A 27,592-nucleotide genomic window follows, 5' to 3' on the forward strand; every position below is an offset into this window, starting at 1 on the left:
TTAGCCGTTTATACTTTTTCCCAATTTTTCCAAAAATAATATCTACTGGACTAAGATCTATATTGAATTGATGTAATTCACTTATCCATCCACAAAAAGATGTCCAGAAGGTATTAACATGATCACATGCTACAAAAAGATGGAGCAATGACTCTATCTCTACATTACAAAAGTCACATTTGTCCTCATTTACCAACCTAATTTTTTTTAGATAGCAATTTGTACTCAATATCCGATGAATAAGTCTATAATGGAACCATCTTAGCTTTACATCAATTGTGACAAAGAAAATAGATGAATAATATTTTTTCCATAGTTCGTTATCTGCCGTGAAATTAAGATCTCTTTCCCATTTATATTCACTTGACAATTTCGATTGAGTTGTCGATAAAAAAACATTGTAAAATTCTTTTGATCCTTTCTTACTTTTATTCAGCCAGTAAAATAATATTGGTTGAGAAGGCAGTTGTTGCAAAGAGTTTATGATAGAATTAATAGTCCATTCACTCAAAATAGCATTTCTTAAAGCCATAAAAATTGTAAAGGCCGGTCTGAAGTTGTATTTAATACAGAATTCGTCATAGGATATCGTTTGACTTAAATACTCCAGTTTATGTAAGTCAGGTGATTCACAGTTTTACGCGACATACAAAATTGCTAACGGAATTCAGAATTATATACCATTACCCTAAGTGCTGCCTTGCACCCAGAAAGACTAATGACCCCAAAGCAATCAGAGGGAGTTGATGCAATATAACATACCTGAATACTAATCTCGTAGGCACTTTCACCTTCCCAGATGGAATGGGTAAATTGCGTGCCAAAGATGTTGTCAGCGTTTTAGTACAGGAAACACAGTTGCATTGCTAAACCAGTATCTGTTAATGAATTATTGCTTTAGGTGAGAGGTTTAATTGCAGTTTTCTATCAAATGGCCATTATGTAACCACTCCAAACGATATCTGTTGCTGCCATCCAGTGACTCACGCTCAAAGGCATTATAAAAGAAAATAATTGTGAGTTATTGTGCAAAAAAGATAAAATCATTTAGACATTTGGATTGATGATTAAAGCTGTAAGTTGTAAGGTCATACGGATATGGAATCTTAGTACATTGGTCATAGCAGATTATGGGGTCTTGGCTGTTAAATTGGTCATTTGAAGTAACTCGCTACGACCGTGTGGAAGTGTCTTGAAGGGATAGAAGATAAGCCAAGGCGGTAAGCACCAGCTTTGTCCAAAAGTTATTTTAAGGATGTTGTAAGCCTTAATTATCATCCAGATTCCAAAAATGAGGTTTTTCCTGCATTTTATTATTCAAATTATCTTTAAACTGATTTAAAACAATACAATTTTAACAACTTTCTATTTGGAGGTGAGATACCAATCGGAATGTGGCGTAATTTCATCCCTGAACAAGATTTAATCACGAAAATTGGCAAAGTTGACCACGAGTGTATAGGCTACAATCCCGTCATTTTTGTTTAAACATTTTTGATATGGAGTTATGAGCCCCTATTTACAGATTTTCATTAAACAAAGGCAGTATTTTGCTTTAACAACTATAAAAACTGAACGAAGGCTTTTAAGAAAAATCGCTGGCAGGGCTTTAGAGCACTAAATGGAGTTAGAACGGTGTTCGTGGGTGCTCAGGTAAAAGATAAATTTAGGGAACCGATTTTTTAGTTTTTACCTCCAAATTGCAATAATGACGTCACACGCAAGATGGCTTGTGTGTATAAATGTTAATTATATTTAGTCACTAAACACTGGATATTTATATGTTATCTAAAAGAATGTATGCTAGGCAGTGAATAAGGAGTTTTTAGCAATGCCCTAAAAGTTGTGTGTTAAACCAACAAGTAGGGCCTATGCAGTTACTTTACAGGAATGGCTATTATTCAGTTTATTTCTACTCTCTTTTTAAATGTCGGCTGAGTTATACATATGTTCAAACAATGAAAAGACCAAGCTATACACGGGTACGTTTATCACATGTATGTGTACGAGTAGAAGCTGTATTTCAGTGAAATATCTGTATCATTATTTCTAACATTAAATGGAAAATAAAAAGACCAATTACTGTTGTAAGTGGAGTGCAATGTCTGTTTGAGCACAAATAAAAATATATAAATTAATAGTAACAAAAATAAATAAATAAATTAATTAATTGATAATTTATCAATAACTCCTAAGAAAACCCAGTGTATATTTAAATGAAACATTTAGGGATTAATATTTACAGGCACTTCTATTAATCCACTCTATTACCATTGGCTTTCATAAACCCATCATGACTTCTGACCATCATTTACATTATGGTCAAACTAAGGCAAAATATGTCATTCAATCAGCTCATAAGTGTTTTATTATAATTCCGTGTTTTACCTTCAAGTAGCAGCGTACTGTTAGCACGATAGGCGACTTTTTTAGGTTTGGGTTTCTTCTTGTTATGAATTATAAGTTTAATAAATTACTGGCAATATTAAGGAGAAAAGTTAATGCCATGTTCAAGGAAGCATGGTTTAGTGTAAAGAATAGCAAAGTCGCTGAAAGACAACAATGACATGTACCACAAAGAATTTTACTGCAAACATAGTATCTCGTGTAGTTTCCGCGAACCTGGGTGACGTCATCTATTCTTTAAGGTACTGACTCATTCAGTTTCTGCAGTTCGTTGATGAATCTGTCTCTCACCCCTCGACTGGAAACTGCTTCAGCACCTCCATGTACCCGGTTGGACCTCTCTTCCTTACAGCACGGTCAACAGCATACCAGCAGTTCTCTATGGGACTCAAATCTGGGAAAAGGACCCCTTTAACTGCTTATATTCCTTGTGTCTGAAAAAATGTGTCTGTAGGCCTGTCTGTAGGTTTAGAAATACAACCAGCGCATATGTGTGATTGCGTATGTTACGTTGTAAAGTGCCACTGGATGATCTTACAGACAGTTCCTAGAGTAAGTCAAAAGTGAACGGCTTTGTCTTCCTGCTTCCGCCGAAAACAGCACATCCACACACGTTATTAAGTCCTCCCTAAGGCTTTAAGACTGGGCTCCCATCTCTGGAGCGATCTAACAGGATCGGTCCATCTCCAAGGGGTTTCTCGCTAGATTTCTTTCAGCTTAAGTGGCTCAGATGTCTGGGACGCCTACTCAAGTTGCTAAAATATAGTTATATAATTACCCCTAACAACTTCGGTAGGCGTGACAGACTTAAGTTAATTGCAATTAGACAAGAATACCCTCGGAGGTAGTTCGATCCAAAGTTAGCACGATAGTCTCTGGGAATGGTCTCCAAGACAAGGCATTGGCATCTGTCAAATAAACTGAACAAATCTGACGTGAATCCGAAAATACCAATGGTTGTAGCATTATATTTGATTGTGGCATTTCACTCTGCTCAAATCTCAAGATAGGGTATACAAATCTAACCATTTATTTTGCATTACTCGGGGAATTTTGTCCACTCTCATAACTTGAAAGTTGTTTATTGGTTTATACTACAGCTAGCTGTATAAAGTATTCTTTACAATTATTACTATATGCGCTTTGAAATAATTATTACATTTCTATGGAAGCTTAATAAGTAGATTGGTCACATTTCCTTTGGCACAGATTAAGGGTCTTGCCAATCGAATTGGGCTTTTAAATTTACTCTTTACAAGAGGGTGAATGTGTCTTGAAGAGATGAGGGGTTTTAGCTACAGTGGTGAGCACCAATTTTGGCCAAAAGCTAAGTTTAGGTTATGCTTTAAACCAATCAACATGCAGGGTAGTGTGTACTTTGATCACGTTCCTATGTAGGGGTTATTATTATTATTTAGCTTTTTGTCTGTTTCTATTTTAAATGTAAGCTGATTTTTGTACAAACTATGGGAAGACGAATATAGACCAAGTAGTACGGGGAAAAAGACTAGAAATTACACACGAATATAAACATGTCATTTTTTTTTTTGCTATGTTTATTTCAGGATCCACAAAAATTACAAAATGAAGAATATAGTCCGGGATCCCAGAGGGTTGAGCATGCCCGAAAAGATCACCAATTTTCTTGTACCTGGCAATGGCCTACATGGTTACCTATGTATGAAAATGGCAGTCTGCCGTATTACCAGTAGTGGGTGTGGTCGGGGGGGTGGGGGGGGGGGGCAAAAGGAACCCCTAGAAACCTATTGGGGGTTTTTCAGCACGGTCTCAGGTATATTAAATATATTTTGACAGACAAATTGAGTGGTGGGGTGTGGCCGGTAGACACTGATTTATAGGGGATGGAAATCCGTCTAGCATGACCTAAAAGTTAAGCCTAAAAAAATAACTGGAAAATGTTCCTTAGAGTCCCAGGAAAGTTGAATGACCATCGACAGACAATTTTAGTGGTGGGTAGTGCCCGGCAGACACACCCAAAGAGCCACACCCAAAGAGCCACACCCTTAATGTACAGCTAGCATGCCTAATATATATCTAGCATGCCCCAAAATTTAACCCGAAAAAAATAGCTGGAAAATGTTTCTTAGAGACCCAGGAAGCTAGAATGACCACTGACAGACAATTTCAGTGGTAGGTACTGCCTGGCAGACACACCCAGATGCCACACCCAGGTGACTTACCAATGGTTAATTAATCTATTTTTAACATTCAAAGTTAGTGCCTGTTTTTTTTTTTTTTTTTTTTTTTTTTCTAAAAAGTTTTTTTTTTTAATCTCTTAAGAGATTTTAACAGAGTTTTGCCATCAATGGAGGTCACGTGGTCTACAGACAAACTCTGTTAAAAACATTGTGAATAACTCACAGAAATATAATATATTCTGTTTTACCACAAAAAAGGCAGTTATAGCTATTATTCTGATATCTTAGCTTGTCTTTAGACCACGTGGTAAGTATGGGAAAATTGTTGTTTACTCCAGGAAAATTCATTTTTTGGCCGAAACGAAGAGTTATTATCCCTTAAAGGTTGTGTTCCTCTGGGTGTGCCTGCCGGGCACTACCCACCACTTTTATTGGTTGCCAGTAGTCTATACTCTATCTTGGAATTCTACTTAACATTTTGCAGCCATTTTGAAAGAGTTACATTAAGGGTACAGCTAGCTGTACATTAAGGGTGTGGCTCTTTGGGTGTGTCTGCCGGGCACTACCCACCACTTAAATTGTCTGTCGATGGTCATTCAACTCTCCTGGGACTCTAAGGAACATTTTCCAGTTATGTTTTCAGGGTTACTTTTTAGGTCATGCTAGCCGGATTTCCACCCCCTATAAATCAGGGTCTGCCGGCCACACCCCACCACTCAATTCGTCTGTCAGTATCTATTTAATATACCTGAGACCATGCAGAAAGACCCCCAATAGGTTTTTAAGGGTTCCCCTAAAAAGTCTTGCTAGCTGGATTTGAGGGGCCTATGTTTTGGACCCCCCTGACCACACCCACCACTGGAAATACGGCAGACTGCCATTTTCATACATAGGTAACCATGTAGGTCATTGCCAGGTACAAGAAAATTGGTGATCTTTTCGGGTATGCTCAACCCTCTGGGATCCTGCTCTCATAGGGTCCCCTAATTTTCACAAAAATAAAATGGTGATGGTGACTTATTTGTTAGATGATGTTATTGCACGCTCAATATATTGTTCAAAAGATGGTTTTACACAACGTATGTATATAGGAAATATGGGGAATGAAAAGGTTTGTAATTTTAATCTAGCTTGTTTATTTCGAAAGGGAAGCGACTGCAGATGTGTTGCTTTTATTTTATTGCTCTCATGTAAAATCTACAATACAATGAAGCTGTTCAAAATTATAACAAAATAGCCTGCGGTAATCCTCATTCTTGAAACATATTCTTGTAACGATATAAACGTTGTTGATCTTCAATCATCAAAAATTCGATGTAATACCCCAGGTGCAAAGCGACTAAGAGCATAAAGCGTCCTTTTCAGTGATACGTTGAAGTGGGGCGGTTAATTGATTAAAAATCTAACCAATAAGAGCTTGGCTTCGTTCTCAGTAAAGAGATGTGGTTGATCGCATTCGGTGCCTTATTTAACCACTATATTCGAAGTGGAAAACGAAGACATGTCACACCGTCAACTTAGTGAGCACCACTGCCGTCTGAAATGAACAATGTGATTTTATTAGAATTCTGTTCATAGTGTTACGAATATCTGAATGAAGTGAGAACGACAGTGTCATATTATAAATGAAACAATCCATTATTTCTTTTTAGAGGGGGGGGAGATAAAAAATGTAAGTTAATATATTGGTGAAAAACAGCACATACCTGACACGCAGACATTAACATTGTTGTAGTCAGTCAGGTATCTATTGTACACCTGGCCGTAAGGACAAGGTCTGAAGAAGGCGTTACCAGCTTCGTCACACTGGATGTAGCAGCGTGGGTCGCTGTGCTCGTAGTAGAAACGGTTGGGAGCGTAGACCTTAGTGTGTCTGCCGTAGCCGTCTACGCGGTACACCTTGTTCAGGGGTGGGCACTGGACTAGATGTATGGAAGAAAAATAGCAATGGTCAAATTTCTCTTGTCATCAGTGTTCAATCATATATATTCGTCGTTAACACGTCGGTGAGTTTAGATGCACTGCCAAAATAAAGAGGATTTCAACTAGAAAAAGCACACGGAGAGCGCAGACCTCCGTCAAATACTGGACTAAAACAGCTGTAACTATTGGTTATTGAATAGATAAACAACACAAACTAATCACTTTTAAATTAGCCCATTTTTCTCCTGTTCTGAAAATTTTATAAAAATCCGTCCATACTTTTTTTTAGGATGGTAACGAACAGACAGTCAAACAAAAAATGGTGATGAAAATATCATCTCCCTGTCGGAGATAATTACGCAAGAGTTTTGATGTTGAGTACTCTGGACGGCCAATGTCTAACAATCGTCATGAATATATAGGTCGTTTTGAAGAAAACAGAAAAGTGAGAAATTAAGTGAAAGATACATCCGCGAGTTCTACTCTCCGGTGACAAAAAGTGAAAAACGTAGTTTTTAGTCTAAATCCTTTAAATAAAATTCACGTCTTGCTATTATGGGGACGTTTTCGTATTTAGTAACGGAAGTTTTAAAAATATAAACCCTTTTGGATAATATTTGCACTGTTTTAATACAAACAGAAAGTAGACTGTGCTAAAGGAGTATAACGGGATGCACGTTTATTTTTACTTACACATTTTGTCCTCAACCCCAAGTACATTTTTTCACAATGACTACCAGCAATGGCGTTGCAAATTACTTTTTAGAGAATCTGTTTTGTTGTGTTTCATGTAAGATATTTAACTATGCACTAGCTGTCCCCAAGTTGTCCAGCTTATCATGGACGTAATTGAATTGAAGATCTTATTAATGGCTAAAATATTACGGAAACATCAAACAAATAAAAATGATGACCTGCGGCAAAAGACGTGACGAAAGTTTTATTTCTTTTATTTTAATCCGCCGACACCACGAAAGTAAGCGCAAGTGAATTATTGAGTTATTAAAAATAAACAATTTTCTAGACATTTTTCTGAGATGTTAAACATAATACTTGCTTCCTGACAAGCTGCAGATTTTCAACTGTGGTAAAAATAAACAAGGTCGATTGGAGAATGTGAGCTAATTAGCAATCGACAGTTGAGAAGGTTTAAAACTTAGACCGTTTATTTTTTGTGCAGTAACAGATAAATCTAGTTATTATTATTTTCTATTTTTAAGATGCTAGACGTACCCCTGTAGTAAACTTCCTCGTGGACAGACAATTCTTCCACTCGGTTACTTTTAATGAGGTTAGCACCTATATATAGTGAACGAGTTTTATGTTTTTCACACTTCTAGGAAAATAGCCATGTTGTAATGTTGTAATCAACCTATTGAAAAACCAGCCCTTCCATAATGGGGACAGTGCACACACATATATATATATATATATATATAGAGAGAGAGAGAGAGAGAGAGAGAGAGAGAGAGAGAGAGAAGCTCACCATGTTATACAACATTGGTCAAAAATATTGTCCCACCCCCATTTCCATGTACTTTTATTTACAAATGATCACCTCACAGCTGTAAATTGTTAGAAATAGTGCTTTTTGTTACAGATACTGTGTCTAACATGATTAATGGTTAAAAAAATACAAAATAGTGGTGAAAATATACACATTTTATACCATTTAGTAAAATTTATAAGAGGTACCCCCTCAAATCCACTGTTTCACTGTTAGCATTAGGGTGTGCCTGGTAAAGGTCACGTGCCTAACAGCGAGTGTGTCTACCGCTTACTGCAATTATCTCCTGTAGACGGCGCGACAAGCCTTCAACACGGGTAACAATTCTGTTTTGTGGGATATTGTCCCATTCATCCTAAAGAGCGTGGCGTAATTGGTCCAGATTATTTGGGAATTGGTTCTCCTCTGCAATGCACATTCCAATTAATGCCACAGGTGCTCAGTAGGATTAATATCAGGGCTCAAAGACGGTTGTCCCATCCTCAGAGCCCTGTGTTTCTGTAACAAATCGCTTGCCAGACGAGAGCAGTGAGCACTTGCGTTGTCACAATGAAGCCAGTAGCATCTCTGAAGTCACTTCTTGCAAATGGAGTGAGATTTCTGTTGAGAAGGTTACAGTAAAAAGCCCCTGTTACGTTTTGTTCCAAAAGGAACAATGTACTAATACCATGGGCTTCGAATGTTCTCCAAATGCGGACTGATCTAACACCTCAGGCGATATTATTCTACACACACCTTTCCAAGAGGCATTTTTAACATGTCTATGAACCCTCATTGGACCATCGATGGGATACAAGAAATAATTTGATTCTGCATCAAAACCGAATTGCTTACAGTGATGGATGGCTAGGTTCAGGTGCCTGTAGGATCACTGAACGGAGCATTCTCAGCTGATATCTCACACCATCTTCAAGAACAGATTTTGGGGTTAACTCCAGACTTCATCATGACTGCACAATTGCTCACACCTCGCGCCTGGCAAGTGATTTGTTGTAGAAACACAATGCTCTAAGGTAGTAGGCTTGTTAAGAACCAAAAAATGGCCAAACGCTGCATTTTGTAGTACAAATGTCTAACTTGGCATAAATGTTCCTTGGGCCAAAAGAAAATTTTTTATCCAAAGAGACGCCCTCTATCGATACATTAATTAGCATTAATTATGCAAATTAGGTGCCAAAATATATAATATTTCATATTTCCATTAATTTTTGGCCTAGAAACATGTATAGATTATCAAACCTGACTAAATTAGGGACAAGGAACCCATTTTTGATCATTTGGAAGCAATTGGTGGCCATTTTGTGCCTCAAATTCAAGATGGCCGCCACCCGCCATTTTGAAAGTGGACATAATTTTGCTATTTTATGTTGAATTTTGAAGCGTTTGGTCTACATATACTTGATATATATATCGATTCCTACTATTTTGGGGGTGAAAAAGTCATTTTTGATATTGTTTTGGTGATAGGTGATTTGAATGGACAAAGAGGGTGTTTTAAGTGCCTACCAAGATATGTGTGAACGCTGCAAAACCATGGATATTGATAACCCGTATTCAAATACATCTCAATGCAATTTTTTGTTATATACCATCGCTACTGGACTATATTATGAGCAAAAAAAAAAACAAATTTTTATCATTATGGAGGCTATTGGTGGCCGTTTTATCCCTCAAATCCAAGATGGCCGCCAAAAACCATTTTGAACTTGAGCATAATTCGCTATTTTGAAACTATATGTATTACATCTTTGTAAATGAGTAATACGTCGTTTTATATTATTTTCTGGTGCAGAATACATTATCTGTTTCATAAAATGTGAGTACAAACTATTTTATTCTCCAAAACGAATATGCATGTAGGCTTAAGTCGTCAAATACCTGTAGACTTACATGTGCCATGTAGTCTAATTAGTACAAAATGTTTTATAAAATCATAAAGAGCTTGAAACAAGTGTAAGAGACCAAAATGGCTTAATTAAAGGTAAAGAACACATACTTGGTGCTTTGGAGACAATTGGAAGCCATTTTGATCCTCAAATCCAAAATGGCCGCCAGTTACAATTTCGAAATACGGATAAGGCATAACTCATCAATTTGAAGCTATTGCTCTTACACTAGCATGTTATACATCGTTTCTTATCATTTGGGTTGTAGAAGTCATGTGTCTTATCTCTTCTGAGATATAATACAAAAAGAAAATATTAAAAGGCTCCAACACCAATACAGGCTTACGTCTTCACCTTCGCTTGTATACGTCTTGAAGTCAAATTTGTGCAAAAATATGTTATATAACAATTTTAAAATGGTTTTGCCAGACATAGATTAAGTGCAAGAGACCAGCATAGTGGATTCAACTTTATGGTGACTACTTTTAGCTATTCTGTTGTTCATATCCAAGAGCCTGTCTCTATTTTAAAATTATGGCATAATTTATCTTTTTTGAGCTGTTGGACTTACATATGATCGTAATACATCAATTGTTACTATTTTGGAAGTACATAATTAATTTCTGGTGTTACTCTGGTGACAGAGGATAATAAAAAAAGGCATAAGGTGTTTTAAGATGATTCCAAGATGAATATTCCTGTAGTTGTCATATACTGTAGATGTTTTGTGCTTGTTCGTCCATTGGAAACAATGAGAACTATGTAGTCGCCTTATGGATTTCTATTGGTAGTGAGATGACTTGTCTGGCCAAATCATTCTAGGAATGATCACTGGCACTGTCAACTAGGAAAAGAGGCTGCATCCTCGACTTCTTTGCTTTATCCCTCTTACCTTCCTGCGCAGCTGCTGCTTTCTAGTTGGTTTTGCAGATTCATTCTTTTGTGTAAAGATACCACTTTCCTCTGATGCGACATGTTCTCATGCATTAATGTTTCTCTGGAAACTGGATTCCAATATATTGTTTGGCTGTTTCTCATAGGACACTGACAAAACCTCAATTCTTACTAGCTGTTGTCTTATTGGCCTACCAGAGCTGATCATGCATGTTTCTTTTTGCTGTGCTGCTGGATGATTTTGCAGACAAGATCTAGAGCTATTTCAAAGCAAAGTCCATTTGCTTGTCTTTCACGGACATTTACGCATCAACACAACTAACCAAGTTCCATAGTATTATAAGACGACACATTTTTCACCCTTCAAATCTTCTGGGCTATATTTAACATGCGAATGCAAGCCCCAGTGACTGGGACATAAATGTGCATGTGGCTTTTTGGTTCACATTGACCAGTAAAAGATTAATAATATAATACCACTATGTATATATATTTATTGCTTTCTTTTGAGTATTCAGTATCTTTTAGTGGATGGTCACTTAAGATAAATCTAGATGATATATTTGAGCATGTGGTTTGGGTTCCACATTTTTGTAACAGACTCAACGAAACTCATCTTGGAATTTATTTTACAACCTTATATTACCTTTTTATTATCTTCCGTCACCAAATTAGCACTGGAAAATTACTTTTGAGCCCCAAGAATAGTGCCATTTTACCTAATACAAGCGAATGAGGGTCCCACAGTTCAAAGATTATAAATAACACCAAATTATTAAAATAGCGGCAAGCAACCATCACTTGGTTTTGATCAAAATAATGGCTAACAATTTCCTCATTCGGTCAAAGATGTATTCTTTTGCTTTAATTCAGCCATTTTGTTTGCTGACACTTGTTTTATAGATCGGCAAAAGCATTTTTGTACTAATTGGATTACTCATTGTAAATATAAACTGCAGGCCCATGTAGCAACTGAATCCTATATTTATTTGGAAGCTTATAAAAGTTTCTATTTACATTTCATGAAACCGAAAATGCATTCTGCTCCAGGAAATAATCAAAGATGACGTATGGCACGCTTATGAAGGTGTGATAGTTTCAAAATGGTAAATAATGTTCAATTTGAAAATAGCGTTTGAGGGCCATCTTGGATTTGAGGCACAAATTTTAAGAAACAAATAATGTATTCTGCCCCAGAAAAAATATAAACCGACGTATTACTCATTTACAAAGATGTAGTACATGTAGTTTCAAAATAGCGAATAATGCTCATGTTCAAAATGGTTTTGGCGGCCATCTTGGATTTGAGGGATAAAACGGCCACCAATGGCCTCCACAATGGTAAAAATGTGTTTTTTTTTGCTCATAATATAGTCCAATAGCAATGGTATATAACAAAAAATTGCATTGAGATATATTTGAATACGGGTTATCAATATCCATGGTTTTGCAGCGTTCACACATATGTGGTAGGCACTTAAAACACCCTCTTTGTCCATTCAAATCACCTACTATCACCAAAATAATATCAAAAATGACTTTTTCACCCCCAAAATAGTAGGAATCGATATATATATCAAGTATATGTAGACCAAACGCTTCAAAATTCAACATAAAATAGCAAAATTATGTCCACTTTCAAAATGGCGGGTGGCGGCCATCTTGAATTTGAGGCACAAAATGGCCACCAATTGCTTCCAAATGATCAAAAATGGGTTCCTTGTCCCTAATTTAGTCAGGTTTGATAATCTATACATGTTTCTAGGCCAAAAATTAATGGAAATATGAAATATTATATATTTTGGCACCTAATTTGCATAATTAATGCTAATTAATGTATCGATAGAGGGCGTCTCTTTGGATAAAAAATTTTCTTTTGGCCCAAGGAACATTTATGCCAAGTTAGACATTTGTACTATAAAATGCAGCGTTTGACCTCTTAACAAGCCTACTAAGGATGGAACCACCATCTTTGAGCCCTGATATTAAATTTACTAATCAACTGTGACATGAATTGGAGTGTGCAATGCAAAGAAGAATGGGACAATATCCCACAAAACAGAATTGTTACCAGTGTTGAAGATTTGTCGCGCCGTCTACAGAAGATAATTGCAGTAAGCGGTAGACACACACGCTGTTAGGCACTTGACCTTTAACGAGCACACCCTAATGCTAATTGTGTGTGAATTTGGTGACATTTGATGGCGTCTTTTTAATTTAATAAACATTTCTTTACATCTGTAGAAGTCACAGTGAAACAGTGGATTTGAGGGGGGTACCTCTTATAAATTTTACTAAATGGTATAAAATGTGTATATTTTCACCACTATTTTGTATTTTTTTTAACCATTCACCATGTCAGACACGGTATCTGTAATAAAAAGCACTATTTCTAACAATTTACAGCTGTGAGGTGATCATTTGTAAATAAAAGTACATGGAAATGGGAGTGGGACAACCTTTTTGACCAATGTTGTATACTCACAGTATTCATGGCTGCACTGATAAGTAGGTGGATGGTACACTGGCTGGTAGCTTGGCTGTTGGTAGCTAGGCTGTTGGTAGCCGTAGCTGCCCTGTTGTCGTCCTTCTGGGTAGGGTCTGGGTGGTTTATGATCATCACCCCACTGAGCTGAAACAACAGTAGTCACACCGAGGGCGACAAAAAGAAGTTGCAAGATCTTCATTTTCTTTAGACGTCTGTGCTCTAGAGTGAGATTGAATTCCCCTTCTGTGGAACAAGTGGTCTGTGATTGGCAAAACGCGCTGGATTATATGTGACTTGTCCCTTATATACCTGTCCAACTAAACGCTGATGTCAATGAAGGGTTCGGATTTACAGCCGGAAGCTCCCTTCATTCTTTAATCTTTGAGAAAAAGGATGGTTACAAATGCATTCGCCTAGGGTGCTGTATTTGGAACCTTTGCCATCTTGTTGAGATACATCTCAACGAAGGTTGTTTTATGATCCTTCCGAGCGGTAACAAGTTGGTGCATTGTACTCCTATCAATCACAAACGCACCTTTAAAATATAACAATTTTAAATAATGCAATGCCATTGGTAAAAAAAACTCTCCAAACGTTTGGAGCGAGATAATAGATTGTTTAAAAGTGTTAGTGCATGGGGTGATTTAAAGAAAATATTAATTACCCGGGAAGGCCAAAATGTGCAGTATATGAAAGTAGGAGTAGTTTTCAAAACTCATTATTAATTGAATCATACAATCGTTATATCTTATTGTTTATAAAATATTCCAATTAACTTTGTTGTAAACGACCAAAAAGCTTTCTGGTGGATAATTAATTATGTTTCACTGTTTTCATAGTCGGGATGGCAGAGGGGGGGGGGCGTTCTTAACTGTAAAGCTACTTAAACAGACTACCTGCAGAATTCAAAGCACGTATACACTTTCACCTTCACAGATGGGATGGGTGTACAATATAGTAAAGATTTGACCAGCGTCTTAGTACAGGAAGCGCCGTTTTGTTGCCAATGAATCATGCAGCCCTTCTCAATGTATTCATGCCTAAGGTGAGAGTTTAAATGGCAATATTCCATTAAAGCACCATTATATCATATCTGTGGACAATACCTCATCATGCTGCCCACACCTAAATGCTGTAATACACTGCAATACATAAAAGAAGACGTTATTATAGCCATTAAATCAAAAAGCCATTTTAATAATGATCAAAGCTTAGGGCTGTAAGTTCATCCGGTTATGGGATCTTAGTAGAACGTTTCTCTTGATGAAAAGCAGTGAGGACTTTGCCGGTTGGCGTTCTTCTTTAAACTTTTTTGCATCAAGCTTCTGGAAGGGTTTTGAAAATCTGCTGTATTTCAGAGCCAAAACGGTGAGCACCGGTTTTTGTTAAGGAAACATATGTGTTTAAGTAATCGCCGTGTTCGGGCAGTACGCTATATGATGATTGTCCTGTGTAAATTATGACTGCTGATCAAAGCTGTAAATTGGTGTGGAATCTCAATAAATATGTCACGTTATTCTTGATACAGATTTGAGGATTTTGACATCGAACTCGTCGCATCGAGCGAGTGAAAGTGTCACAAGAGCTGGCTCCTTATCAAATCAAAATGGTAGGTTATAGTTTTGTCTCAGGTGTGGTTTTTAAAGATATGCATTCAGTGCATAAAACCACGGTGTATTTTTTATCATGGCTTTCTGAAAAAAAAAATTATTTTTTGTGAATAATGAATCGATGACGAATTGATAATACAATAAAATAGAAATATCATAGGCAGTCAAATGGTTAATTTTTATTCGTTGAATGACAAACCCTGGCTTATAAAAATAAGGCTGCATCGACCTGGTCGAAGTGTGATGCAGATGTCTTAAGTGATATTTTTGTAGCAACTCTGGCTCTTTATATGACACCCAATTCTTAAGAATGCACCTGATGGATTGAAGAAGAACGTCAGGAGTACGGTGAACGTATACGCATTTTTACGAGTACAAGTTACATGTATTAAAAATAAAAAACATACATTTGAAGTAATGACTGAAGCAAAAAAATAATAATTTGGAAGGCGTAAATTTATCCGAGGCTTGAGTCTTATTCGGATGTGCTTGCATTATCCAGAGTGTACGACCCATTGAGAGGAGCTAGGACCCAAGAGATTATAGAACTATTTCTATTTGTTTCATATATACTGATTGTGCACCAAGGTATGAAGGACAGCTAACTGCATTCCATTACAACTTGGACTGATAAAACATTTTTGATTGTCCTAGATTGCAGTTCAATTTTCCTGCATTGCGATTTGTTTTATGGTTTTTATACGACCATCCTATCACAGGAAACGCAATCTTATAGCTATACGAGCAGTAGTGGGAACTTTATTGTCTGCGGCGTGAGATTTGTATTGATACCAGTATTCCAGTATAGTATATTTTTAACTTACTGGTAGTCATGATAGAATAACATACCGTTAAAAGAAACATCTGAATTTAAAAAGGTACTTATACTTATCCAATATATATTATGTAGGACTAGATACAAAATGTTTTGAGCCTCATAAATGCCCCCAGTCAGATACATGTAGTACCATGTAACATTTATAATGAACGACAACTGACGTACAAATATCTGGGATAACTGAGTGCAACTATTTATTTAAAGCGCTTTTTACACGTGGAAGAGGCATACCCCCAAGCACCCACCCCAACAAAATCCGCCATCAGATTCTGCTACGACACCTGATACAAGGACAACGTGCACGTGCCATTCCACACCAGCCGAGTTGCGGATGAGGCCGTGGGTGAGAGTGGTTATGAAACTCGAGATCCCATCACCTATTAATAATTATGTTCTTCAGAACCAATGACTTCTACCTCTTTCCCAGGTAAGAGAAAAACAATTTCATGACAAGAGATATGAGGATGATGATGATGATAATAATGATGAGATGACCGCTGCCGTGGAGGGCTGGTACCCTCTACCAGGGTGGCAGATATTGTAGGTACATTTTTCTTATGTCCACCCTGTAACCTTTGGCCAGACGGAAGCATTTAAATCTGCACGCGTGCAGGTGGCATTGCACACGCTCTCTAGGGATTCCTCAGTTAATTTTAATCTGAAATAACAAGTTGTTGAAAAGGGGCTATTTTTTCTGTCACAAAAGAGCAAGTGATTAAATTCAGAGCAATTAACTGTCTTGATTGCTGTTAAGGGGACTTGGGTTGGGCCTGTTAAATGGTAGTCCATGGGCAGTTATGCAAACAATTACCAGCCATGTAATCATCCTTGAGATTTCATTACAGGGTCCCGAGAACAGAATAACCGTCAATTTATCTAAAGACATACATGTATCTGTGAATATCTAATGAAAAATCAATCTGTGGTTGAAATCTACCACCAGGGTATCAGCGACTGGCAAACTAGTTAAAACAAGCGACTGAAGTTGGAATGAGACTAATATCAAAGTGGCATAATAATAATAAATACGAGCTCTTTCTGTGTGTTACTCAAACTGTTTATAAACCCCTTCGTATATACTCTGCAGTCTACATTATTATACAAATTTTCTTACCAAGTGAATTAAATGATTTTTTGTGCCATAAAGTAGAAACAATGCGTTAGATTTTCTTAATTCGTTATTCGTGACATCTTATATATGCTTATTTTGATTAGTAAAACCCAGTATATTTTAGTTGTAGAGTTTTTTTTTTTTAATAAACTGTTTACGACAGTTATACTATTCACGCGGAACTGCTGTTGGTACCCCTGTTATAATAATCTGATTTGTTTTATTCCTTCTTTTTCTTATTTTTCTGCTTTCTTATTATTTATTTATTTATTTATTTATTCATTTATTTATTGGGGGGGAGATTCTTATGTTTGCAGTTGTTGGACAAGAAATCTTAAATCTCTTAATTGCATCTCGAAATAATCTTAAGATGCGTTTCTCATTTAAGTATTGAGACCTTGGCGGTTTCTTACATTAAGCATTTTTTAAATCAGGCTTGAGTGTAAATTTCGGGAAATTTTTGTGTCTTGAGAACTAAAACTCTCTATTTTCACTGTGTTGAGTTGACAAAAGCCGAACACGTAAATTTAAAATTATTTGAATGCTTTATTGCTATTTACTTTAGATTCTACAGTTGAGGCATGCATAAAATTGTCATATCTTTTGTACTAAGCTTTAAAAGCATAAAGTTCATAAACTTATCATCTATTGTTCAATTGCTTGTGGCAGTTTTTATAACTTAAATATTCTTTCTAAATTAACATAATATCTTTTCCAGTGCAAAGCCATTTCACAAAGCTCAAAGCGATGTCTCCGTTTATGCGAAGGGTGTGGCACCTGATTGGTTAAAAATCAACCAATGAGGTGATAGCACGCATCGTGGGTATGCTCAGTCGTTGTCTTCCCGTGCAGTGTCCCTTATTAGGTGCTGAAGGTCGACTTAGTGTCTATTGCTGCCGTCTGGAATGAAAAGATATACTGGGATTCAATGATTTTTTAGAATCTGTTGGAAGAAATATTAGGTACGACCAATCTCACCTCCATGTACCAATCGAACGTTGCCGAAATACTTTTTTCTTTCACATTTTTCTTTATCTTTTTCGAGCTCAAGTTAATCTTAATGTAAATCCTAATTTTTATGTAAATATTTTATTTAATAATTTTGTAATCCATTTCTCTGTACAACTTTAAACTTTATGTTATAAATAAACTTATTTTTATATTATACCGTATTGTAGTCAAATGTTTTTCCTAAGGTGTTTGGAAAAGGTTTAATTAATTTTGAATCTGTGACTGCACATACCTGACACGCAGACATTAACATTGTTGTAGTCAGTCAAGTATCTATTGTACACCTGGCCGTAAGGACAAGGTCTGGAGAAGGCGTTACCAGCTTCGTCACACTGGATGTAGCAGCGTGGGTCGCTGTGCTCGTAGTAGAAACGGTTGGGAGCGTAGACCTGAGTGTGCTTGCCGTAGCCGTCCACGCGGTACACCTTGTTCAGGGGTGGACACTGGACTAGATACGTGAAAGAAAAGAGAAGGATATTTTTTAAAAATAACAGTTTTAAGACAGTATTCAGTGGTATATATTTTTTCCATTGGGAATGCCATTCATACGTCGCGGTGGACGGATTATTCAGGAGAGGTTTTATAGTAGCGCATGTGCTGCCGTTGATTTTCCATGTCGACCAATGTCAGCTGTCCAATTCCCGCCTATTTAGAACCATTTCAACATATCTCAATATGCTTAGATCTTGCCGTATATCTTCACAAAGTGCATAATTTCACATTTTGATCTATGTTACAATAACCAAAATTCACAGACCTTTTTATGTCGTGCGACCTTTCTTCAAAAATGAGGCCAAAAAGATATATTCTTTTATGTGCGTGTGTGTGTGTGTGTGTGGGGGGGGGGGGGGGGGGGACCCTTAGTGTTTAGCGTCAACTCAATTGATAAAAGTCATTTATACAATTTTTTAAGATATTTTTTCTGGGTGCTCTTCTCCAGTAAAATTTGAAAACGCACAGCCGACTGCATTATTAAAGTGCTTTATTCTTAGGACACAGTCATAAAAAAGTATATAACTTTGCAATAAAAAACAAAACTGCTCTATATCCGGTGATTTGCATTAATCTTACGAGCTTGTTATGCAAAATATCATGTTTTATGACCATTAAATTCTGAATGCAATACACAAGCATTGGAAACTGGTTTTAATATACACAGCATAGAGGTACAAGAACAATTTGTACAAACAACAGTTGAACTAACCAGCCCAATATTTCACTGTCTAACAAAACACACATTCCACAAATGAAATAATACTGCTATGTGTCTTAGTAGCCTACGCCTAAGAAACGCAGTCACCCCTACCCCCCTTTCTTTCCTCCTTCGGCAGAAAAGGGTGTCAGGAAGAAAGGCCATACCGTTTCTGTTCACGGTTGCTCTTTTGGTTTCATATTTTGCTCCAGGACTTCCCGGTATTGTTCTCAACAAGGATCACTATAAAATGTTTTTATTTTGCCAAGGAAAGCACTGAGGCTATTGCGTGCATTCAGAAAATATCATTCAGGGCACACTTGATCAGTAATTGTGAATATCTGCCTGTAATATTTCGGGCAATCTTTAGGGAACATGCTGTTTCTAAATTCCTGATTAAAACTCTGTGCAATTTAACATGCACCTTGTCACAACTGTCTAAGAACGTTTCACGAACACAACTCGTAATTGCAATGCGGTGTCCTTGACTAAGTTCACTGTTACATGCACCACTGCAAGTAAAGCGAGAGGCCTTAACTTAAAAATTATTTTGTTACTCGACTGAGTTAGTTAAAATGCGTAGCTCTTTTGCTTAGATCGATACTGATAAAGTAGTTTTAGAAGGTCCCATGGGTATTTTCCTTTCCCGTGAAAGCCACTTTGTAATATCTCGAGATGCGTGAAATGTTCAAATTATTTAGCGCGGCCCATGTCTCATGAATGCGGCTTTATAATCCTAGTCCTTCGAGAAGCGAAATCATTATACTCAGGGCTTCGTGATTTTCGTCTCGGCTGTCTCGCATTTTCAATAAAATATGAAAAAAGTTTTATTTACTGTGATTTGTGAACTGACGGTTTGATCAATACCCCTGGAACCTAGCTAGATGTGACGCAGGAACCTAGCTAGATGTGTTGCTGAGTACATGTATCCTATTTTCCTCATTTATTGTATTTCATCTGCCGTTTTGATTCTTAGTGAATGAATTGGAACTACGATTTTCAAAAAAACATATAGGCCCTACAAATGATGCAATTTGAATTATTCAGGCTCGTTACAAGCCATTTCAGGGACAGAGTACAACGGGTACGTGTCCTTTCTTGACTTTAGGTCCTTGTTTCACACACACACACACACACACACACACACACACACACACATAAAATTGAAGTCGGCTTTCCTGACTAAAAGGTTGGTTACCAACGTTAGGCACAGTGTTACAGCACTCTCATAGGAATCCTAGTCAACTAAGTCTGGAAACTGACGTAACGTTTTTTTTTTAATGGTGAAATCGCGCCAGAGATACCCCTTTCTGTCGATTCTAGGACAACCTCTTCCCCCCCCCCCCCCCCCCCCCCCCAAAGACACCCCGTTCCAAGGAAAGAAAATACGCTGCTTTTTAATTATCTTCTTTAGGTATTTATACATTTCTTGAGTATTTTACTGAATATAAGAAATGAGACAGAAAATAGAGTAAAACAAAATTATTCCCTATTCATTATAAGATTCAGGAAGCTCACGCGCAAAAACAGATGGAGGGAGATAAGAAGATATGGATGCAAATTTTGCGAATTTACCATAACATGTCATTTTTTAAATCAAACACATACTATCATTTTACCTTTTTTTTTTTCTAAAAGCAAACAAATCTCAATTTATGTACATTTCATTTAAAGTTAGTGAGTTATCTAAGAGGTTAAGTAAATAATAATAATAATAATAATAATAATAATAATAATAATGAAATTCGAAAAAGGAAATAACTCCGGAAGGTATTTTGTTTATACCATGAGGTCACGCTGAAATAATTAAAACTGGCAGTTAGTTCATTCAAAGATTACCTAGATGAGTGATGTTATCTGTTTACCCCACCTCTACCTGGGGATGCACCTTGATTCGAGGCAGGCATTTATAATTTTTCATCAGTATCGCATTGTTCATTCTCATTATATTCATTACAAGGGGAATTGTCTGGGGAGTGGAGGATCGTCCGGGGGGGGGGGGGGGGGGGGGGAGGTCCTGATACCCTTTCTGTCACTTCAACCTCCCCACCGAAAGAAAAAAACGCCAGAGTTATGGATAAGTAACGCCGACGGAATTAATGAAAACTACCTTGAATGTTCAAGAGTATGTAAAGAAATATACTTTTTGTGCGTGTGGGTGCTCTCAGAGAGAGAGTTATGCTGTACAAGTTTTGCTGCCGTTATTATTGCCCATCGTTTTCTCTATCACACTCAATCCTACTGATAAAATCCCATGCAATTCTATTTCCATTAAATTGGGCTCCATAAGTAGTGACGTCGTCTTAAGCCAAAAAGGCGTTTTACATTGTTATAAATTATAAAAAAGCACTTTTTTGGTATTTATGCGACTGCCTCTATGATAATAACGACATGCCTTCCATATAACCATGTCCCTTGGTGCACGTGTGCTTGGCCGTCTTTCCATTAAAACCCCAATGCCCTTTGAAGTCTAAATTTTAAAGCTGGTTTCTTTACAATATCAAATATATACTCACAGTACTGATGGCTGCAGTAATGGGTCGGCTGATGGTAGGATGGTTGCTGGTAGGAAGGTGGATGGTAGGATGGCTGTTGGTAGCTCCTCTGTCCATACTGACCGTACTGACCTCCTGACCAACCAGCTTGGGCGCCAACCGCGACCATGGCGACGATAACCAGCAGGATCTTCATTTTCCTTCGACTAGAGCACTGAACGGCGAGATAGAGCTTCTCTTTTGGAAACAACGGACGTCCGTGAATGACCAAGCACGATGGACAAATGGAGAACGCGCCCTTATATATATATATCTGGCCATAGGGACTTAGAATGGATCAGAGAGACGAGATTTACACCCAGAGGCTCTTCTCATTGCGTATGCTATACAGGTTCACCAGAAAGTCTGTCTACAACGACATTTAATGCTTTTTGATATCAATAAGAAATGTAGTAAATCTTGAGAAGTTTTTGATGGTGTCTTTTCCCTTGGGGTACCGTTTGGATATCCTGCCATCTTAAAGCGTCGAATGCCAACGAAAACGGTTTAACGATCTTTTTAACCAGGTGCATCGGTGTTAGCTGATGTGTGGTTTGGCAGTCTTCCCTGGCAAACACTTATTTACGGCTATCAACCGCCCCCCCCCCCCCCCCCCGCCCTCAAAAAACGTATATAAAAATAATGAGAGAGAGAGAGAGAGAGAGAGAGAGAGTGAGAGAGAGAGATTTTAACACTTTTCCTATGTGTGTGTGTGGGGGGGGGGGGATACATGTGTAAATGTTGTAGTGAAAAAGTTTTTGCGAGTACATGCACATTGTATTCGTACTGCTGTTTCTGCAGGTGCGTGTATTGGGTGGTCAGGTCGGATATAATGAATAGCTTTTCCAAGTTAAGTACAGGTACATCAAGAAACGGGATACCCACCGATAGCCTCGCTCCTCATTTTATCTGTTGAAAATTTTGAAAATGAGAAAATGCAACTGTCGAATAATTTTATACAGTGTCAGAAACGAATCATTATTGCTTCTTCATTTCTCAACGGCAGCAAAACAAAGTTCGAATAATAAAAGATACTTTAAAGATAATTAAAGAAAAACTTATGAGATAAAAAAAACCACGAGCGATTAAGTGCTTTACGAGATGACAAATCAAATGTCGAATACTCCAGCACAGGAAATGTTTTACAACCGTTAAAGATTCTCCAGTGTACTTTTAACAACATTTTAAGATTAATGTATTCTAGCTGAAGGTGTGTAAAATGGTGCCAGAACGTAATTAAATGCTCATTTCGACAAAAACTTCGGACACGTGCCTCTCTTTACAATCACACCAGTCTCAATAACGACACCATTTAAGAAGCGTCTAAGGGAAGAATTGAACATTTAGTTGCAACGACTTTTAAGTTTTCTTTTAAAATACTACCAGACCAGTAATATCCTGCTATCCATTTTTTTTTCACAACAAACTGAATTTTCCTCAATAATAATAATAATAATAATGATTCTTTTTCTTCTTCTTCTTCTTCTTTTTCTTCTTCTTATTAAAATTACATCCGCCAAGGAGGTTATGTTTTCATCCCCGTTTGTTTGTTTGTTTGTCTGTTTGTCATCAACGTTAACATAACTCAAAAAGTTATGGATGAATTTCGATGGAATTTTCAGGGTAGGTCAGAAATGTCTTCTGGAATATTTCAGAATCCAGGGTAGACCTACTTTTATTTTAAGGTTTTGAATGTCTGAATCAGGGAAGATAAGTAGCTTCACCAGAAAGTACTATACAAATATGATTTAAAGGTATTTCAAAGAGAAATAGTAAGAACTCCGCACTGGTAGACTGAAGGGGGGGGGGGGGGGGGCACGTGACCTCCCTCTTAGCTTCAGAGGCATCTCCAACACCCACTTCTCCACAAAAAAATAATAAGAAAGTTTAAGTAGGCCTACCGTATTACAAACAAAAGTAGACAATCGCAAGCAAATTTTTCATCTCTGTGCCCCACTGGAGTTACTAACTATTAATTAAGTAAATTGTCGTCGTGCACTATTATATTTTTTTCTGTCCCTGACCCTCCCTCCCCCGCCTCTCAAGTCTAAACCAGTGAAATTCTGCGCTTCACATAACCATGCAGTTCCGCCAAAACGTTACTGAAAAAAGCGAAAAAGCGCCGGATTCAACTAGCCCCTTCTATCCACACGTTATTAATAAATGTTCCGATACAATCATCATAAGCGTCAGTATCTGGACGCTGCACGTACTTCGTACCTCTGGCGCCTTACATGTGTTTGTCATTGTTTCTAAGATGTAAATTCAACGGGAAGTGGCTCGTCTTGGTGATATGGCTACTTTATGTAGCATCGATTTACTGGAGTTTTCCTTTACAATGGCAGGGTCTGTGTATTTTGAAAGTCCAAGTATTGTGTGGTGGATTCTGGTGCCTTTTGGCATGTTTCTTACTTCGGTGAGGTTTAGTGTTTTTAAATATATAGCCAAACGATAGGTTTAGATGCTGTCAAACCTAAATATTATTTTCCGGTTCTGTAGAGAAGGTGAGGCAGATGGAAATGGGGGGCGGGGGGTCTCCATTTCACTGCTACCAGTAAACATCCGTGAACTAGTAAAACAATAGTCGCAAAAATAGAACATAACAAAATTGTCACCGAAGGTCGATCGTTATCCCTTTTGAAAAAGAAGCCATCATTTTGTAATCAGTGTCTAAGTATATTTTAATTGCCTACACCTTCTTGTATACTAGCCAAGTCCCGCCACATCAAAGGTGCTCATATCTGAGTACAAAGTCCCCCTCAGGCCGCCATTTAGCAGGTCTGTCTTTGTTTTTCAGGCCTCCGGCGTACTGGCCTAGGTTGACCAGAGAATGTCTGAGTGAAAGAAACTTTCTTGTAGTTTTAGTGATTACATTGAATGGGATGAGATCATGAGTTGAATCAATTACTAGCACTGGTATAATAGTAAAATACTGAATAACTGGGCACTGCATGAGAATGTCTGAATGAAAAAAGCCTTTTTGTAGTGTAAATGAGATGAGTTGAATCAAGCATTGGTATACTGTACTAGTATTTAACTGGGTAGTGCATGGAGAAATACATTATACATGTAAGAGTAGATACTTGGCTCATGTAATTGGATAACTAATTAAATGATTGGATGGATAAATCAATGCGTAAATAAACAAAGGGATTAATAATGTATGGATGAATGAATAATTAAATGAATATGCATATAGTGAAGAAAAAGCTCCAGCAAATCTCTCCATGCTATTTATTTTCTCATCATAATCCTACAGGTAGTAATGATAGATAAATTCAACAAGTGGACAGAGTAACATAAAATAAGGAGAGGGTTTTATTATGTCGTTTTTATTACTGTTTGACATTTCCAGGTCACATACTTGTCACCAGAGTCTATATGTTACCTGGGACCTCTGGGGGAATTTGCCAGGTGGCTGGGGACTAAACAACCTGGGATTGCAGCAGTTATGTAAGTGGTGGTATTATAACAGGGAATGAATGGATACTTTTGTTTTATTTCAGACATCCCCTCCCCCCCCCACACACACACACACACGTGTTGGCCCTTGACTCAAAGAACCAAAACAGATAAGTGGTACAAATTAGCAATGTATTCTTATGTGTAGCAGTATTTAAAACAATATACATGTATTAGCATAACGTTAAATTAAAAGTTGTTCAGTCTAGTTTGAGGTGAAATTTTGATTTAACTGACTGCACGTACGCACACACACACACTGTCACACATACACTGGGAAATAAGTTCATGTGGTGTTAGTGAATATAAAGTCACGATAATGAAAGACAGTCGTTCTAGAAATATATTTTTTCACTGAAAAATAGTTATAAACATTATTAAACTCTTCTGTTAGGATCTTCAAAAAGAAAATCTTATTTGTTCTTTTAGATTCTACGGGGCCTGGGGTTTTCATATAGGAGAAGCTCTCTATGCAGTTAAAGCATGCAGGTGAGTAAAGGTGTAACTTTGAAATTTTGCTGTAATTTTTTAAAGGTTTGGGTGGAATTGGGGGGTGGGCATTCAGGGAGCCAGTTTTTTTTTTCTTTCTTTTTTTTTGGGGGGGAGGGGGGGGAGGGGGCGATAGAAGAAAAAGGAGAAATAGCTAGCCAATCTTCACTTGGAAAATAATTAATAAGATGGTTAATGAGGACAATTTGTTTTAATATAAAAGATTCAGGGGTGAAAATGTGCTTGCTTTTTGCTCCTTTCACTTCTTGTACCTTTTTGGTGGGAAGGAGAAGGAGAGTAATGTGTACGCCAAAAGTTCAGGCGGGGGGTCACTTGGCCCACTACTATTCCTAAGCCTGCTACTGGTAGAGAAAATGTCAGCCGCTGTGAGAGACTTTGATGTTTGTCACGACTGCAGATTCTTTGCCTCAAGAAAAGAAATCAACTGACTTTATGACTATTAAATGTCTTCTTTGCCCTAGGCTTGTCTCTTCATACTGAGATAACCTCATAGACCATAAAAGTCATTCATTGATATTCCTGTACACAAGATGCTGCACCTCTCACATCTTGAATGTATGTCTTAAAAGACCACTTCGTTTCTGTCAGACGCTTTTTTCTTTTATATTGAGTGAGTAAAGAGACCTGTTGATTAAGAATAAATATAAGCCCATTTTATCTTTCACTGGTTACAGACACCTATCATGGAGGTTATTTTCTGGGTCTTCCAGAAGACAGTCATTATCTTTAGTTTACATTGATGGGCATCTAATTTTTTTTCTGTCAGAGACGATCAAAAATGGAGGCTGGATCAACATAGATAATTTGGATGACTGTCAGAAAATACTGTACATGTATATCTGGATCCATCCCTGCTTATGTATGGAATGAACTCCATTGTAAATGTCCAATTTTAAAATGAGACTTAAATTCCATTTTTATTGGTTGAAATAACAGCTTTGATGAATCAAAATGTTCAATTATATTTTATTTATTTAATTATTTTCAGTGACAGAGGAATTGAAGGGAAGACCAAATGGAAGTGGGTTATACAGACATTTATAATGGGCGTGTTTTCACTAAGTAAACTCATAAGGTACAACCCAAAGGACAGCTGACCTTCTCTGTGATGGATATTTCATTTTTAAATAAATAGCACAAATGCACAATGACTTTGTTGACCAAATGCTTTTTGTACCTCAGGGAAAATTTACTTGTATTTTGATGTGATAAATAAATGTCATGTACAAAACTGTTAATGGAAACGAGAAAGACATTAATTATGGTAAACTTTCTTAAATTTAATTAATTTTTTTTAAATTTTGATTTTTGATTTGATTTTTTTTTTATTTCAACATTTTTTAACCAAGGATAAATGTGGCATTGGAGAGTACTTGGAATATGTGTAATTCACTGATTTTTACAAACAGGTGTAAATTAAAGTTAAGAAGGAAAAAAATTGAAGATTAGAAGAGTGCAGGAGATTTTAAATGTCTGTTGTTCAATACAGATACCCAATAGATTAAATTGTGCATGCATTCTATATCAATAACATTATTAGTGTGTGCATGAATATTTTATTTCTTATTTATTAACAAATAATAATAAGTAAATAAATAAATGAATAAAGAAGAAAATCCTTAATTGCCTTGAATAGTCAGAATGACCATTGTTAATTAATATATTTTGATTAATAAATTGACAATCATATGCAGACTGTTTTAATACTTTTTATCAATGTTCCACAAAGCAGTAACCTTCCCTTTCAAATTTAACCTCTGTTGTCTATCACGTTCAATAAAGAAATTCATATGCATTGTTTTATTTAATATTAAATAATATTACATAATATTATGTATATATTCATTTTAAAACAGCCATTTCATAACTATAAGACTGCGCTCCCGTAAATCCATTGTACTAACTGGATCAATCTAACCCTTCGGGGCTTCTCGCTAATTGTTTGGTCTCCCTTGAGTTACCGGGGGGGGGGGGGGGGGGGGTTTGACTATCATTAAATACGCCCTTGCAGCTTGAGTAGGTTAGCCAGGCATTTAAGCCGCTCACAATAAATGCACTTAA

At 37.0% G+C, this 27,592-nt stretch overlaps 2 protein-coding genes across 4 annotated transcripts; one reads left to right on the forward strand and one right to left on the reverse strand.

The window, feature by feature from the left end:
* Nucleotides 1-5,729: 5,729 nt before the first annotated feature.
* Nucleotides 5,730-21,809, reverse strand: LOC106153432 (uncharacterized). Of its 3 annotated transcripts, none has more exons than XM_086997972.1 (3): nt 21,542-21,809; nt 6,272-6,487; nt 5,730-6,102 (listed from the first exon to the last, which is right to left on the reverse strand). In XM_086997972.1, the coding sequence occupies exons 1-3, from the start codon at nt 21,714-21,716 to the stop codon at nt 6,083-6,085; spliced, it is 411 nt and encodes a 136-aa protein (XP_086854098.1). In that variant the 5' UTR covers nt 21,717-21,809; the 3' UTR covers nt 5,730-6,082. The 3 variants fall into 3 exon arrangements, with proteins under 3 accessions (XP_086854098.1, XP_013382816.2, XP_013382815.2); XM_013527362.3 differs by lacking the exon at nt 21,542-21,809 and adding an exon at nt 13,261-13,556; XM_013527361.2 differs by lacking the exons at nt 5,730-6,102; nt 6,272-6,487 and adding exons at nt 17,349-17,722; nt 18,066-18,281 and having other exon boundaries at nt 21,542-21,807.
* Nucleotides 21,810-23,829: 2,020 nt separating this feature from the next.
* LOC106177258 (transmembrane protein 254) lies at nt 23,830-27,224 on the forward strand. Its single transcript, XM_013559982.2, has 4 exons — nt 23,830-23,975; nt 24,915-25,012; nt 25,451-25,510; nt 26,520-27,224. The coding sequence occupies exons 1-4, from the start codon at nt 23,853-23,855 to the stop codon at nt 26,626-26,628; spliced, it is 390 nt and encodes a 129-aa protein (XP_013415436.2). The 5' UTR covers nt 23,830-23,852; the 3' UTR covers nt 26,629-27,224.
* The last annotated feature ends 368 nt before the right edge of the window (nt 27,225-27,592 follow it).

Source organism: Lingula anatina, chromosome 10 (genome assembly GCF_051362555.1).
Source record: "Lingula anatina isolate TDL-2025a chromosome 10, LinAna3.0, whole genome shotgun sequence".
Taxonomy (NCBI): Eukaryota; Metazoa; Brachiopoda; class Lingulata; order Lingulida; family Lingulidae; genus Lingula; species Lingula anatina.